This window comes from Muscardinus avellanarius, assembly GCF_963383645.1.
Source record: "Muscardinus avellanarius genome assembly, chromosome: 19".
Classification (NCBI taxonomy): Eukaryota; Metazoa; Chordata; class Mammalia; order Rodentia; family Gliridae; genus Muscardinus; species Muscardinus avellanarius.
In genome coordinates this window covers 7,964,400-7,980,644 of record NC_137805.1, presented here as the reverse complement: position 1 = coordinate 7,980,644, position 16,245 = coordinate 7,964,400, and the positions used below count along the sequence as shown (strand labels likewise).

At 39.7% G+C, this 16,245-nt stretch overlaps 1 protein-coding gene across 6 annotated transcripts in view; it reads left to right on the top strand.

Annotated features, from left to right (window-relative positions):
• Positions 1–370: 370 nt before the first annotated feature.
• The window catches only part of SNAP25 (synaptosome associated protein 25), a gene marked incomplete at both ends in the record, with an annotated part of 29,048 nt that continues 13,173 nt past the window's right edge, over positions 371–16,245 (top strand). For 5 of the 6 annotated variants that reach the window (XM_080716120.1, XM_080716119.1, XM_080716117.1 and 2 more), the window contains 3 exons: positions 371–442; positions 3,048–3,089; positions 10,196–10,244. In XM_080716120.1, the coding sequence (XP_080572246.1) occupies positions 371–442; positions 3,048–3,089; positions 10,196–10,244 (163 nt within the window). The remainder of the gene's footprint in view (positions 443–3,047; positions 3,090–10,195; positions 10,245–16,245) is intronic. The other variant, XM_080716122.1, reaches the window with a different exon arrangement.

Genomic DNA, 16,245 nt, shown 5'->3' with positions numbered 1-16,245 from the left:
AAGCCAGAACTACAACTCCCCCAACACCACCACCATTCCCAACTATTGTGTAGGTTGTGTCCTTAAAAACAGTTCATATGTAGACCTGGTATCGGTCTCCACGGTAAAGTTGGAAAGTGTGCGCTCGTGGCCCATTTAGAGAAAAGGCATGATTCTGATTCTGTTGACCACTGTATGAGGGTGGCTTCCAGGTCAGAAGACAACTAAGCCATGGGGCAGAGTGTGGCCCTATACATCTTCCAGTTTTTGCACACAGCTATATAGACACTCATAAAGACTCACGTTTTCAAATCTGCTTCTTCCCAGGTTCTGTGGCCAAACCGGTCACTGACTCCCCAGCCCAGGCACCCAGCCACCCCCAACCTCCGCCATGGCCGAAGATGCGGACATGCGCAATGAGCTGGAGGAGATGCAGCGGAGGGCCGACCAGCTGGCCGATGAGGTAAGGAGCAGCGACCTGGGAAGGGCAGCCGTAGATGGGTTCTGAGAAAAAGCTGCTTCTAAGATTTGGAACATTTTAAGTGACAAGACTTCCAATTTAATATACGTCTGAGGCTTCTGCAGACCGGAATGGGTCAATTATAAAACCGGTTTACATATTAATATCTTGGCCCTAACTCTCAATTTCTAGAAATATCGAGACATCAAGGTCCTCTAAGAAAAGCAATGTCTTTGAGTGTCTTGCAGGCAATGGTATGCTAGAACCAGCTTCATCTTGTTTTTGGGGTTTTTTTTTGTTTTTTTGGTGGTACTGGTGGTGGAACCCAGAGGCTTTCTACTTCCAGGCTACATTCCCAGACCTATTTTCTATTTTATTTGGAAACAGGGTCTCACTAAGTTGCTGAGAGCCTTACTAAGTAGCTGAGGCTGGCTTTGAACCTCTGCGATCCTCCTGTCTCAGCCTCCCAAGCATGGGGGTTACAAGCATGCGCCACCACGACGGGCTAAAAGAACCGGCTTCATCTTGAAAGCTAATTAACAGCTTCAATAATTTTTAAGCTGGCTGCAAGCTATTATTAAAATTGAATTATATAAGATGACAATTAGGTTACATTAAAATCAAAGGTAATAATACTCAAAACTCATACTCTTTCATTATTTCATCACATTTTACTACTATCTCTTGAGTTTTTTTATCCATTGGGGTACCATTCGATGGTACTTCACCACAGACTTCCCAGCTTCATGTTCAGCATCATGTTTTAGTTAGAAATCAGAAAGGGTAAGAGTAAGTATACCACAGGATCTGCATCCACGACAAATCAGGGCTTACTTCATTGTTTCGTCAATTACCTAGAGTTAAGAACATGGGTAAAATACTAAGAATGCAGATTAAACTTAGAAGTGTGTACATCTGCAGCCATCCACTATCACACAAGTAAACTGAGGAACTCTTCAGCACGATTCTCTCAGCAAAGACCACTTTCCTTATTGACAAGTGAAGTTAGAACGTGTCTTTTACATTTTCCTCTTATTTATGAACGTAAATGAAAATATCCAGCCAGCTTTCATGACAAGACCACACTACTTATGACATGGTAGCTATAGACACAGAGCTCCAAACAGAGCAAAAGCTTTCTGGGAGAATCAATTAACCACATGGGATTTATCATAAAGGGGGGGGGGTGAGTATTTTATTGTTTGTAAATCCTATAGTACTCATCCTGTATTAGCTTTTTTGTATTAGCTTTTTTGGTCACTGTGACCAACATACCTGACCAAAAAAAAAAAGGGATTCCAGTTTCAGAGGTACAGTCCATGATCACCCAGATCTAAGGCTGAAACACTGTGGTTGCAGGGCCTGGGAAGATGAGAGAGAGAGAGAAGGGAAAGGGACTAGAAATATATATATAGATATGATCCCCAAGGCCATGCTCCCGATCACATGCCTCCTCCAGCCTGCCCTCCTGGCCTATGGTATCACCCAAGAAATCCATTCAAGTTATCAACACAGAAACAATTAATTCATTCGCTCATAAGATTAGCCCCACAACATTTTGCACTGCCAATATATGAACTTTTCTGGGGGACATTCTATATGCAAATCGTATCACATTCTTTTATAAAAAAGTTATTGGTGCATCACAATTGGACATTATAGTGAGACTTGGGGAGACACATTCATATATGCACATTGCATAATGGCTATTCATCATCTGTATCAGTCTACATAATAATAAACTTGAATACTTCTTTACATAATCACGTATGTTTTCCAGAGAGGCAATTGTTAAACCTTTACCAACATACCACTGCTTTAGCCATTCTTCTTCAAAGAGCATCCTATATAGGTCTCATCCAGGGTAGTTAAACATTCTCTGGGTTCCTGCAGAATCTTGTCCAAAATAGGTCTGTCACTTAAAAGTACGGCTTTGAAAAATCACACTGGTTGCTGGATTCTAGTAGTGTTAAAGCAATAAGAAAAAAGTTGCATTTCAGTGCCAGAGGAGCTAGCAAGGAGCTCAGACTTCCCACCTCCCCCCTTTTTCTTATCTAAGGATGAAGATAATTATTATAGCTATCTGCTATAGGCTAGTTATTTCAAACATGCTTGATTTTTCTCACCCTAAGGCGACAGCTTAATTTGTATTGATAGCAACCTCCAATTGTGTTTCTAGGAGCATTATAAGAATCGTGCTGCTATATTCATCTCAATTCATGAAAAATTATGTTTGTGTTTAAAATTCAATATTCCTAGCCCAGGGAGGCCAAATTAGTCCTCTGAGTATTTGAGATAATTTTGCATGCATCCTGAGCATGCGAAATTATCTTCTCCAGATTACTTTGTCTTTGATATCAAGATCAGCTTCATATGGTTTTGATTTTATGAAGATAAGCTTTCATGTAATTGCTTTAGGGAATCTCCTCATGTAGAAAGCCCCACAGAAAAGAGATTGAAAATGGAAAGGCATTTCGTGTTTCAGTTGCACGTTTTAAATGATGTGTGATAGGGAGCCTTTGTGTTCCTCAAATGAAGAAAGTATTTCTGACTTTTTTAAGATCTCTGATTCTTATTCTGTTTTTTTTTTTTTTTTTTTTTATCTTAGTCACTGGAAAGCACCCGTCGTATGCTGCAGCTGGTTGAAGAGGTAAGGAGTGACCGTTTAAAAATAAAATAGTCCCTTGTGCAGTGTGTCCTTCTCCTAGCCCCTATTGCCATTCCCAAGGATACGATACCATCAACTCCAGGCTACTATAGCCCCCGGGAGGCCACACGGGGAAGGAGCTACAGTATTCAAGTTGCCCTATAGCTACCAGGGTGAATTCAGCCTCTTCAAGCTCAGGCCTATTTAGAGGCTAGGACACAGAGAAGCATAGTATTTTTAAGCCAATGCTGCCAAGAAATCACTTTAAGCAAATCAGAGCAATTTTTAATGCATAAAGAAATCATCTCCATAAAATCTTCATTTGTAATGATTTAGGTGCCTGTAAATCATATCTAATCCTGAAATTCTGTTCTGACTTTAGCCATATACAGGACCCTTAAAACTGTGTATCTATATAGATAAATCGCTTGAATAAATTGTTGTATTTAGAGTCAGGCACTAAAACTTATTTTAAAAAATGAGCAAAATCTTTAACAAAGAGAAAAGCATAAGAGGCTCTTTTATATTCCTGGTTCTGGATTGCACATCCATTGTGAGGCATGGTTAATGAATCCCAAACTATTTTTAAATGGGTAAAATAGGGCAGAAAGCAATAATGGAATCAAAAGGGCATTTGCAGTACATCTCACTCATTCCCGTTTGGTAGAGCAGCAGTCAACCAGGAAGAATAAATGGATTAATTGAACTTGCCCATTGGGAGCGATGAAGTGGAAAAAGAATGGGTTGGACTATATTTATCTTAACCTACTAAAACAAGCCTAGTGGTTTTTATTCAGTGAGATGCGGTGTTAGTTATGCTTTGAACGATGCTGCTTATCAACTTATAAATTCACGTGCGATTATCATTTTAGAGATCTTGGGCTTTCTCTCACAATGATTAAATGAACCTACCCACCTCATGTTACTGTAAATTGCTTATGCTATGACATGGAAAGAAGAGAGAGATAAATTTGACAGAGGCTAAAAAGGAAAGGCGGCTGCCTTTCCTGCTGCAGAAGCTGACGTCTTCCCTTGGTTTCTGCAGCTCCAGCTCCTCACCTAGGAATAATATACAACTAGATGTGAATTGCTACCACAGAGACAGGCGAGAGTACCGACGATGAGCTTCCTAAAATTAAAAAAAAAATTAAAATGAACTGTTTAAGCCGTCATTGTAGCACAGATTGCTGTGCCCCTCCACCGGGAGGACCGCCCAGCAAGGGAGCCCTTGGCAGCCCAGGAAAACAGCTTCCATCTCTAAATGGAGAGAAATGCTTCTTTGTTCTGGGGACCCTGTCCATGCAGAACTACTAGAGGAGCGAGAAGGAGGGAGATATTCTAAATGTAGGAGAACTAGTAAGACCCTCAACATGGACTGTACTCCCCCAATTTGTCAGGAAAAAAATAAAGGAAAGGAAAAAAACATTAGTGACAGTCCTACATGTGCTCTCATGAGACCCCGTGTAGTGCCCAGAAGCCAACTGACAGAATGGTCTTATTGTATACTGTTACAGTATCACAATACACCTTACGGCCTTCAGCCAACAACTCCAAGCTAATTTTCATTTTTATTCACATGGATGCATGAATGATGAACATTTCTAAAAGACAGGGTCTATTACTAGTTTGCCTGACTGTGCAATGCTCACGTGCTGCCCAGACTATGGAAGGAGGCGAACCCAGTGCATCACCCTGCACCGCCTGGAACCCCTCTCAGGGACACGGCGCTTCTTTTTCATGTCTTCTTAAACCGCAGACAGTGTCACCCGGTCTTGAATAAGTCAGTGTCTGCTCTCATTTATTCTCACGGAGAGAAAAAACATTCTAAAGCTCTATTGATTGAAGTAGGATCCTCAAATTATGTGTTTTTGTTTCCTCCTCAAGTGTTTCTCGGTCAAGCATGAAGTTGCATCTTAGAACAAGGAGAGAGACAGATGGGAGCAATCTCCTTCCTCTAATAAATAAGGAGAGGCTATTAGACTTCCCATCCTTAGGAAATTGTGAGCAAGACACTGTTAGAGTAGACTGATTGGCTCTTACTTCCTCATGGGTTATTTTATATTTATGGTCAAACACCCCATATGTCTAGGGCATTGTCTATTCAGAGGATACTCGGCTTTTCAATCAAAAAGGAAATTCTCTTTAAAGAGAATCAGCATTAAATATTCATCAAGGGCAGAAATCATTTGGAAAATCTGAGCTTTGAAATACCAAAGTCTTGCCCATGTTCCCAAAGTTCATCAGTGCTGTATAATTTGAGTTGAACTGAATCCTTATTGAAATTCAGTCTCAAAGACGGGAAAGGTTACAAAAATTGTGAAATCTCCCTGGGGCAAACAATTCCACTTTCAGTGGAATATACACCTTGGCACCATCCCTGATAGACTCCAGGGTGTAACAGGGGTAGCAACTTGATTTTTAATAGAAGTCATCATCAGCATTTCAAGGACAATGAAAACTTACCCAGAGGCTGGTGAGGAAAGTTCAGAAGAGCTGAATACAGTAGACAGATTAAAAAGGTGGAAAGGTTAAAAATCATACAGTGTGCCGGGCGTGGTGGCGCACGCTTGTAATCCCCGCACTTGGGAGGCGGAGACAGGAGGATCGCGCAGGTTCAAAGCCAGCCACGCTGGCTTAAGAGACCCTGTTTCCAAATAAAACCTATAAAAATAGGTCTGGGAGTGTAGCCTGGAAGTAGAAGGGCTTCCAGGAACCACAGTACCACCAAAATAAAAAAAAAAATCATATAGTGCATGGTTCCTACCCTAGAGTTGGGAACTTGCTTTTGGCGGATACATTTCAACAAATATTTATGGAATGCCTAGACCTGGAAACAGGAGGGGGGGTGTGAATTGTTATCTTTTAGGGAAACAGATAAATAAATAACTTTCCAAACTCAAGGTCATACTTACCTTGGAAACATAGAAGAAGTGATTGATTCTGACAGGAGAATCCTGAAGGTATTATCAAGGAGAAAATATTCAATCCTGGGCAAAAAAAAAGTTAACTGCAAATGCTAAGTGTAGGAAATGAAGTCTACACATTAATGCCTTGGGCTAAGAAGACTACGCCCAGAACAGCCACCCTGCTTTAGGACAGACCAGTTTGAAAGCACCAGTTTCAAACCAGTTTGAAAGCTTTGACAGAGTGGTTATTAAACCACTAAAACTTCAGTGAAGGTTTTAACATTTTTTCCTTTTATGCCAACTTATCTTTCAAAACAGTTTGCCCATGGAAGAAATAAGCATTCGAAAGCTATGTTTGTATTTTGCCAGACTTTTTGCTAAAAATAAAAACATTTAGGCTGGACAGTCATTTTCAGATATGCAGATGTGAGATCTTTTGGAACTCAAGAGAGTGTGCCTGGAGTGTCCTAGCTTTGAGGCAAGTGTGTTGGACTTTGTAGAAAGCATATCAAAATTACAAAAGAAAGATTTTAAAATGTTCTAACATGTTTTTGCAATGGTTAAAATAAGCAGAAAAGGGCAAAAATAATTAAAATCTCAAACAGAAACCAAGAATTGGGCTGAGGCAAAAACAGGACCGCCTCTTCTTACTCCTATATATTAAAAGAGAACTCATTTTTTAAGAATAGGAGAAGCCGGGCATGTTGGCGCACGCTTGTAATCCCAGCATTCGGGAGACTGAGATCGGAGGATGCAGTTCGCCAACAGCCTCAGCTACTTTGTGAGACCCTCCAAAACTTAGTGAGACCCTGTCTCAAAATAAAGAATAAAAAATAGGGCAGAGGGTGTAGCTCAGAGGTTGAGTGCCCCTAGGTTCCATCCCCAGACCCACAAAAATATTTTTTTTAATTAAGAATAGGAGAAAGTAATATTGTCTCCCCTGAAATAGAGTCACATCCCTGACCTTCCTGTCATCTTCTGGTTCTCCCAAAGATCAACCCCATTTATTTCAATTGAAGTCATCAGCAAAATAGTGGAATTGAATATAAGTTTTAACATTTACTGAGAAGCTACCATGTGCCAGGTAGTTGGCTTAGGAATGGGAGGGCAACAGCGCCGTCTTCATCATCATCGTCATCATCATCCTAACATATATTATCTAATTTAATCGTTGCAGCCATAATTTACTCCTAGTTTGATCCCAAATTTATCATGGGGGAAATAGGAGGTACACCATGGTTGAATAACCTGATTGAGCCATACAGCGATAAATAGCAGATAAAATTAAAATTTAGGACTACATGATTCCAGAGTATGAATTCTTACATTTAACTTCCTTTCCACCAGCAACTCCTAAAATATTTATTCTTTTTGTGGAGGAATCCCACAGTAGGTAAAAGGATCTACGGAAGCACAATTCATTCTTAACAGATTGAAATTACACTGAAATTCAGTCCTACCTCCTAGTATGCTCCTTCCAAATCTAGCCCAGCCTCCCATTGAGGTGAGCTAAATATTAGAAGCTTTACCTCCTAGAATCCACTTTATCCTCAGAAAGACTTAGGGGGGAAATGGAGCTTTTCTGCCCCCAACTGTCCGCTGGGGAAGCTGAGACACAAGACAATTGACTTGAGAGCCACAAGACTACAGATAGGTCTAGAATTCAGAATTTCTGGTCACGGTTCCCAGGACTACCCACTCACCAAATTGTCTCTCACACTGAGAAGCATAGTTGAAAAGCTTTGCATATGTCTACCTCTTATCCTTAGTGTCTAAGGGCAGATTAAAGGCCCATTAAACATTTATTGAATAAATGAATAAGGAAATTACTGAACCCACCTACCAAGCACAGTACCTGACATGGGCTCACTATCCTCATCTTCAATGTGAGGAGTTTCCCAAAGGCCCAGATGACTCTTTCATGGCATCTCCACTAGCTACAATACAGCCCAGCTTCCCTGACTCCCACATCAGCGTTCTCTGCTCCTGTTCTATCAAATTGGAGAAACTTCAAACTCTAGTTCCAGATTAGTTCTGCGCATCATTCTAGTGCTGGAACATTCAGCACCAAGTTGAGCAAATGTGAAATTGTATTTGCAGGGTTCCATGGGTATAGCTGAATATTTAAATATATAAATGTATAAGAGCTGGCTTGACCACACTAAGATCACTATCCTTTTCTGCATCCATTCTCCCCCATAGAATGGATCAGGGAGCTTAAGCATGGCTTTGACTGGGGCTTGAGGAGAAAATGTTCTGTGCAATGCCTCTGTCCTCATGACAACGTGCATTGCCACATCCATGCTCCTGAATAAGCCATCTGCTTTTTGTAATTTTATCTCTTAAGCAATGGCTAAAAGGCAAAATAAAATCATTAAAATTTAGGCTACTATAGATGAAATGCCATTTGCAGTCTAGAATCTTGCTGCTCGAGGTGTCCTTGCACCTGCGGCATGCATCAGAGAGCTTGTTAAAAATGCAGAATGTCAGACTCTGCCCCGGTGCTCCTGAACCAGAATCTGAATTTTAACAAGAGGATTCCTATACAGTGAATTTATATGCATAATAAAGTTTGAGTGGTTCTAGAAGCTTCTGATGGAAGGAAGTGATGACAATATTTTTAGTTTACCTAGATATCCTCCTATAGATGTATTTTATGGATTTATTTCCTTTATAAAGACTTCATGTCGTGCTAACCAGAGGCCGAGCTCCATTCCAGAACATTTCACATATTTATTCACTCAATTTGCATAGGAACTCAATGAGGTATAAACTATCATAGCTGCTGCATTATAAATGAGAGAACGGAGACACAGAGCGATTAGGACACTTGCCTAGGGTTCTGCAGCAAGGAAATGAGATCACCAACAATGCAGCCTGGAAGCTGGTTCCAGAATCTGCACGCTCAGTGAGGACTCCGGAAGTCAGCCTGGACTATCACTGTTCACGCCGTGGCCCGCCGTGGCCACTCCACCTCGTGAAATGTGTTCAAAAGCAGCGTAGGCCTTTACGTCCTGGAGAGTTCCACTCTCTAATGATGAGTTTATAACTGCTCACAGGAGTATTTGCAGCATTTTCCTTGACTTTTTAGAAGCATGACCAGAATTTAATTATTGGCTTCCACCAACATCTCTTTTTCTTTCTTAGGTCTAAGTAAATTTGAAGGGGGAAAAATGGGGTTATGAGGGATAGCTTATTTTTTAATTTATTCTCTGAGTGTCCACAAGCTTTCCTTGAAAAGCTAATTAACCCAAACTGTAGATAATGCCATCTTATATTCATTAACAGTCACCCTGTAAAATGCGAAGTCTTTACTTAACGGGTTAAAGTTTCTAGAAATGGTGACTCCTAAGTATGAGTAATAAGAATATCTTTGTTCCTTCTCCCCTGCCCACTAACTCCCACTCCCCTCATCCAGATAATCCAGGTAGTATTGGTTTCTTTGGAGAATAAGGAGTGGAAATGAGGAATGACTTTGAAAGATTCCCCTGCAACACAGGAACTTCACTAAGCCCATAGAGTTATTTTCCCACACTGTATCATTGTGCAGAATTTTATATTTCAGAATGAAAGTCCCTTGTTTCTGATTTTGTTCCTTTTTCTGAATCTTGCAGAATTTCTTAGAGAGAAAATAGGCAGATAAGTTTCATTCTGAGCTGTGAGTCTCAGCCTTTGTGAAGTTACGATCTTCTCTCATAAGGAAACATTTCACCCTTAAGATTCTTAAACACCCTTCCTCGTGGGTCCTCCCTCCCTGGTTCACAATTGGGGGCTTTCCAGTAGATCATGCCAGAGAAGAAAATACAATCCAGAAGATTTTGACAGATTTGCTTTCTGTGGTTGGCTTTATGAAAACTAAAGGCATTTTTGTTTTTCAGGTATAAAATTAATAGAGTAATATTAAGTATGTGTGTCCCAATACATACTTGATGTATTGAACACTCCAGACTCATCCCTACCCTATGAAGGTTGTGCTCCATCCCCTCCTCCTGCCCCTGAGAGTCACTGACAGAGTGAGCCCACAGGTTATCCATCCTGTGAGCCCATCCTCAACCCTTAAAGTCCTCACCATATCTCCTCCCTTTTTTCCTCGGTCCTCCTTCATTTTCTATTTCTAGGGCTACTTGTCCCCTTACTGATATCTCTTTCTCTCTTTTCTCCCTCTAACTCCTTTTCAACTTTGCTACCATTACTGGAATATAGAGTAAAGATGCTGGTATCAGGACTTTGGTTATGTTGGATGAACAAGGAGGTAAGTTCAGATTTCTTCAGTAAGAACAATTCCTTGTCTGAATAAAGTGCGTTTTTTGTTTTTTTCTTTCTTTCCTTTTTTTTTTTACTTTTTGTGCACGCACAGGTGGTCATTTTGGCATGCTGTATATGTGTATGAGTGTGAGAGTTCTAGAATTTTCATCCTGCTGCTTTTTTCCTTTTATTGAAAAGATCGGTAAACGTGTAGAAATTTTGAGGCCTTCTTCATGACTGAACGAATGGTACTACTAGCTCTGATAAATGTGTTGTGTTAACAAAATTCTTAAGACAATAGCCACATGTTTATGTAATTATAAAGGATAGCATTTGGACAGTGTGAGAATTCTATTTTCCTTGCCCTTGCATTTATATTTATGCCCCCAAAGTTCTTACTTTGTGAACTTGAGCTTTTTCCAATAATGCCTAGTTAGAATGAGAAGATAACATATATCGTGTTGTCCACTTCTTTTGACCTTCCTAAGTCAGTATCTGGCAGTTTTGATTTTCAGAGCACTATGAAGATTCCTTAAACAATTAGAAGCTATTTTAATAGGATAGAAGTAAAGGAGAATCATCTAGAAAAAATTTTAAAACCACTGAAATATTTGGCCTGTATTTAAACTCATTATAGAAATACTAGAAGCAAAGAAACCTTGAAATCCAGTGTTTTAGTACAGCATCTCAATACCCTAAGGTGGAGCCTGAAAGAATAACACCATGACTTTTCTTTGTCCCAGTAGATATAGCTATGGTTTTGTACATAGTTCTAGCCCCAGTTAGTTTATTTGATCCCATTTTGAATCCGTATCATAATAAATGGATTTTGAGATGTTTTTCTCTTTATTCATTGTTGGCAAAAGTGTAAGCAAATTTTTTAGAATTATGAGTGTTCTTGTTTAGTGGCAAAGATAAAACTATAAAACTTACAACATAATAAAAAAAAAGAACCTCTAAGCAGAGTTCTCAAACATGGAGGATAATTGCCATATAGGTGACAGGCACAAAATACTTTATCGAAAATATAAAAGCCCTTACATATCTTAAAAGAAAGGGCAATGACCTAAAAGAAAGACAGATATAAAATATGAATCATCAGTTTACAAATTGACATAGGAAATTATGCTTCAGCTACCAATAATGAGATACCAAATTTATCTAGCAGACTGACTTAAATTTTTAAAATTGATATTAACCAATGTTATGAGTATGTTGGGAAAACAGAAACTCTCATTCTACAGATGGATGCTGTAGACTGATAAAAAATATCTTGAAGAATAATTTTAATAATAATATCTTCAAATTTTAAAAGTCCACCTATCTTTGATCAATACATTCCACTCCTGGAATTTTGCACTGGAGATGAAAATTTGCACTTACAGAAAGAAAAATGTACATGCCTAACTTGTAATAATATAAGACCAGAAACAACCTAACCATTTAAATATCTGCCAGGGGAGAGAGTAACTAAATCAGCTGTAGTATGGCCAAGAAAGAAATGTTCTGCAGCCAGTACAATAAATGAAGAAATATGTGCTGACTTCTGGGAAGCTGGGGTGGGGCAAGAAGGTGTAACATTAAAATTTTGCCTCCTGAGAGTCGGGCCGGGTGGCGCACGCTTGTAATCCCTGCACTTGGGAGGCGGAGACAGGAGGATCACACAGGTTCGAAGCCAGCCTCAGCTATTTAATGAGGCTCTCAGCAACTTAGTGAGACCCTGCTTCCAAATAAAATATAAAAAATGAGCCTAGAAGTATAGCCCAGAAGTAGAAAGCCCCTGGGTTCCACTCCCAGTACCACCAAAAAAAAAAAAAAAAAAAAAAAAATTGTCTCTGAAAAGCAAATTTTAAGAAGTAATTAGAAGAGCCAGGCATGGTGGCGCACGCTTGTAATCCCAGCATTTGGAGAGGCTGAGACCAGAGGATCATGGTTCCTGGACAGCCTCAGCTAGTTAGTGAGGCCCTTTGCAACTCAGTGAGACCCTGTTTCAAAATAAAGAATAAAAAAATAGGGCTGGAGGTGTTGTTCAGAGGTGGAATGCCCCTGGTTCCATCCCCAGTACCGCAAAAATAAATAAATAAGTAAGAGAATAATATGCTTAGTTGAGTTGCTTATTTCATTGTACTTGATAAAGATTTAAAGATGTAATGTGAGCCAGGCGTGGTGGCGCACACTTGTAATCCAGCATTCGGGAGGCTGAGCCCGGAGGACCGCGGTTCGCAGACAGCCTCAGCTTCTTAGTGAGACCCTTTGCAACTCAGTGAGACCCTGTTTCAAAATAAAGAATAATTAAAAAAAAAAAAAAAAAAACAGGGCAGGGGATGTAGCTCGGAATGTCCCTGGGTTCCATCCTCAGACCCGGCCAAAAAAAAAAAAAAAAAAAATGCAAGCTGGATGTGGTGGTATGTGCCTGTAATCCCAGTATTTGGAAGGCTGAGACAGGTTCAAGGCCAGCCATGGCCAATGAACAAGACCCTCACCACCTAGCGTGAGCCTGTCTCAAAAATTAAAATTAAATTAAAATTAAAAAGGTTCGAAGTGTAGCTTAAAGTTAGAACTTCCCTGGGTTTAATCCCATACCAAAAGAAAAGAAAAGAGATAGGATGTGTCCCATATCCCCATAAAATGTAAAATATATAAAACTCTTAAGCACAAATGATTCATAGGAACAGCTACATCTTGTTGACTAGAAAACAAAGCAGAATAGTATCTCTGTTTGACAGATTTCTTCATGGATAGTGACTATTCTCAACCAGAACATTTCAGTTGTGGGCATACCAGTGTAAATGCCAATTTCTAGGAGACCCTGGGTTTTAGTAGACGTGTCGTGAATAAGCTGATAATGATGAGAAACTTGCAAGTGTAAAACCTGCCCGACGTAGCTGGTGCTGGACTGATATCACTTCGGTGGTATACTTTCCATTTATACTGAATTGAAACTTTGGGCCTTTAAAATGACATACAAGCATAGGTCACCAACCATGTTCACTGCCATCACGAATGCATTTTAATTCTGTCTGTGTCATATTTCGTTGTTTTGGATCAGTAACTGCTTCACAATTTCTTTTCTGTTGTGCTTTACTAATTTTGTCTATGCCTGAACACCAGAAGTGTTAACTCTTTCTACCTCACAGCTGCGCAAAGAGCCCCAAGCAGCAGTCATCCTTCTAAAGAAACATTCCACCCACTGTCGGGTCAGGCCAGGCCACTGCAGGTTGTCTAGCTGAACAATTAAATTTCTTACGGGATTCTTGCTTTATACCCAGGTGTCAGAAGGTCTCAAGGAGGACTGAATGGCAGGCAGCCCTGGAGATATGCCCAGCTCTGGGACTTTTATTCTCCTAGAAAGTTTGTCTCCAAGGGAAATGCCCTAAAGCAAACCCGGCACTAGCAGGGGATGATCTGACCTCTCTTCTGTTTCCCTGGTTGGTCTTTGGTGGGTTATGCATTTGTTTCAACAGTTGAGTTGAGGCTCTTTGGGAACAACCCAGGAATGACCTACAAACTAAATAGTGAAACCTCTGACACCTGCCTGGCAGAGGAAAGACAAAGTATATCCTTATCCAGACAATTACCTTAGAAGGTTTATGACCCTACAAGGCAGCATTTGAGAAAATATCTGTCTTCCTAATGTCCACTTATCAAATATCAGTCATGATCGATTAAGGCTGCATGGTCCAGTGTGGTAGCCATTGGTCACATGTGGTTCTTTAGCTTTGTTTACATGAATTTCTGTATGTTCATCAATATTAATGAAAATTAAGATCATGTAGGCAACATCGTATAACTATATATACTCATGAAAGCTTGTACCCTAGCAAAACACCTATGTCTTGTTATCGTATATGTTTTTTTTTTTCTTTAAAACCAGATCGAGGATTTTAAGGGCTCCGTATTACTTATATAAGGTTAGTAGAAAAGTCTAAATTTAGATCCCTAAGCATCCTACTATTGGTAGATCTATCACAAATAACGAATCATCCAAATTCAACAAATGACAAAATCAAGCCATCCCAACATGTAGTGTTCTGTCCTGGAAGACCTCTCTCAATACAAAACGGTCTCCTCCCAGCTTCCAAGAATAAATAGAAAATGCCAGGAAACATGTTTAGAGAGGTAAGCATGGGCTGCAGGAGGCGTGTTGTATCAGGGATGCAGCCGTTCACCCCAAAATGAAGTGAAATATTGCTTGCTCTCAAACATTTCCTGAGAAGTGTCTTCACAGAAAGCATTCAAGTGCTGTGAAGCCTCAGTAGGCCAAGTATCCAAACATAATTCAGTAAACTCTACAAAGGAATGTTATTGTGAGGATACCGGTGGCAAAATGATTTCATACCACTTTTTAAATTAAGGGTTTGACCTATACTTTGCATATAAAGATATATTCAACTGATATATATATATATATATATATATATATATATATATATAGTAGTTTACTGAATCAGCTATTTTCTGATTCGTTTCATGAATCAAATTCAGCATCAGAATTTCCTCTTTCAATCAACCCTTTGCCAAACTGAGCTGGCAATCCGCAGAGAGCCCAGCTCTCAGAAATATGGATTTGGTACATGCTTGTTTTTACCTTTTAATTTCAATCCTCTAGTTCAGAGGTTCAACACTTAAGAGACCAATTTACATAAATCTGTTACCTCCTAATCTCTGGAGGCACAGGGAATAGTGTTTCAGAAATTTTGTCTGAGTTCATATTTTGGCCAAAAAATTAAAAAAATAAAGCAAACTAGTTTGCTTTCTGACTCAAGAGAAACGCTCAAGAAGGAAAAGTACCCAAATATGTACCCCTCCACCATAATCTGCTCATTTCAGCTCCTTAGAGGAGTCCACCGTACTTTCTCTGGGAGCCCAGATACCTCCTTCAGTCCATCTCAACCCATTGCACCTGGAAGCCATTAGCAGTTATTTGATTGGAACCTGGCACCCTATTTCTGTCTGTACCTATGATTTTTTTTTTTTTTTTTTTTTTTTTTTTGGTGGTACTGGGGTTCCTGGAAACCCTTCTACCTCTGGGCTACAGTCCCGGACCTATTTTTATACTTTTTTTATTTGGAAGCAGCGTCTCTTAAGCCAGCGCGGCTAGCTTCGAACCTGCGTGATCCTCCTGTCTCTGCCTCCCAAGCGCAGGGATTACCATGCCCGGCTATGATGGTCTTTTATTTGATAACACTGAAACCTTTACATTGATCTTCCTCCTGACATCCAGGAATCAGGTACTTAACTTGACCTGCAAACTGATCTATTGCATTCTTGAAAGGAAACTAGAGTAATGCGTTTGGAAAAGGAAAAAAAAAATCTCTAAATATATATGAAGCCACAGTAGCCTCAGTACACACACACACACACACACACACACACACACACACACACACACACACCTTTTTAAAAGATTTTCTTAAAGGCATCTTTATTCCTGTATTTATTAAGCAAAATTTCTCCAGCACTCCACTGTTATTTTTTCTGGGTATCTGAAGCTGGATATATACTGAAATTTTGTTTTCACCAGTCACTTGAAAAGTAGAGCAGAGATTTATACTATGCTAAATTCTGTTCTTTGACCTCACAAGATAGAACACAATAATCTCTTATTTTCCAGATTCATAGTCCTCCTGGTTTGCGTCACCAGTAAACCTATCTTAAATGTTGGAATGACAATTTCTGTTGTATAATTAAACGTGAAATTGTTTTTAAGTGATTAGTTACACCCTGAGGCTGAAAATGGACTCACTAGTTTTATTCTAAGTGTGTTTCTATTCCTGGAGTCACAGGCATGCAGGCACACATGAAATGAAGATGAGAAGAATGGGGATTTAATTAGGTTTTTGTAACTAGACACCAAGGCATCTCATTGGCTGTGCTCCTTTAGCAGTTTTAAAAACTGGTTTTTTTTAATTTTTTAATTCCCTTCATTGAAATTGTAGGCACCACAATTTGATGGTGTCATTTTTGAAAGATTAATCAACTTGGTGTATGTAACCTTGGTAACCTCG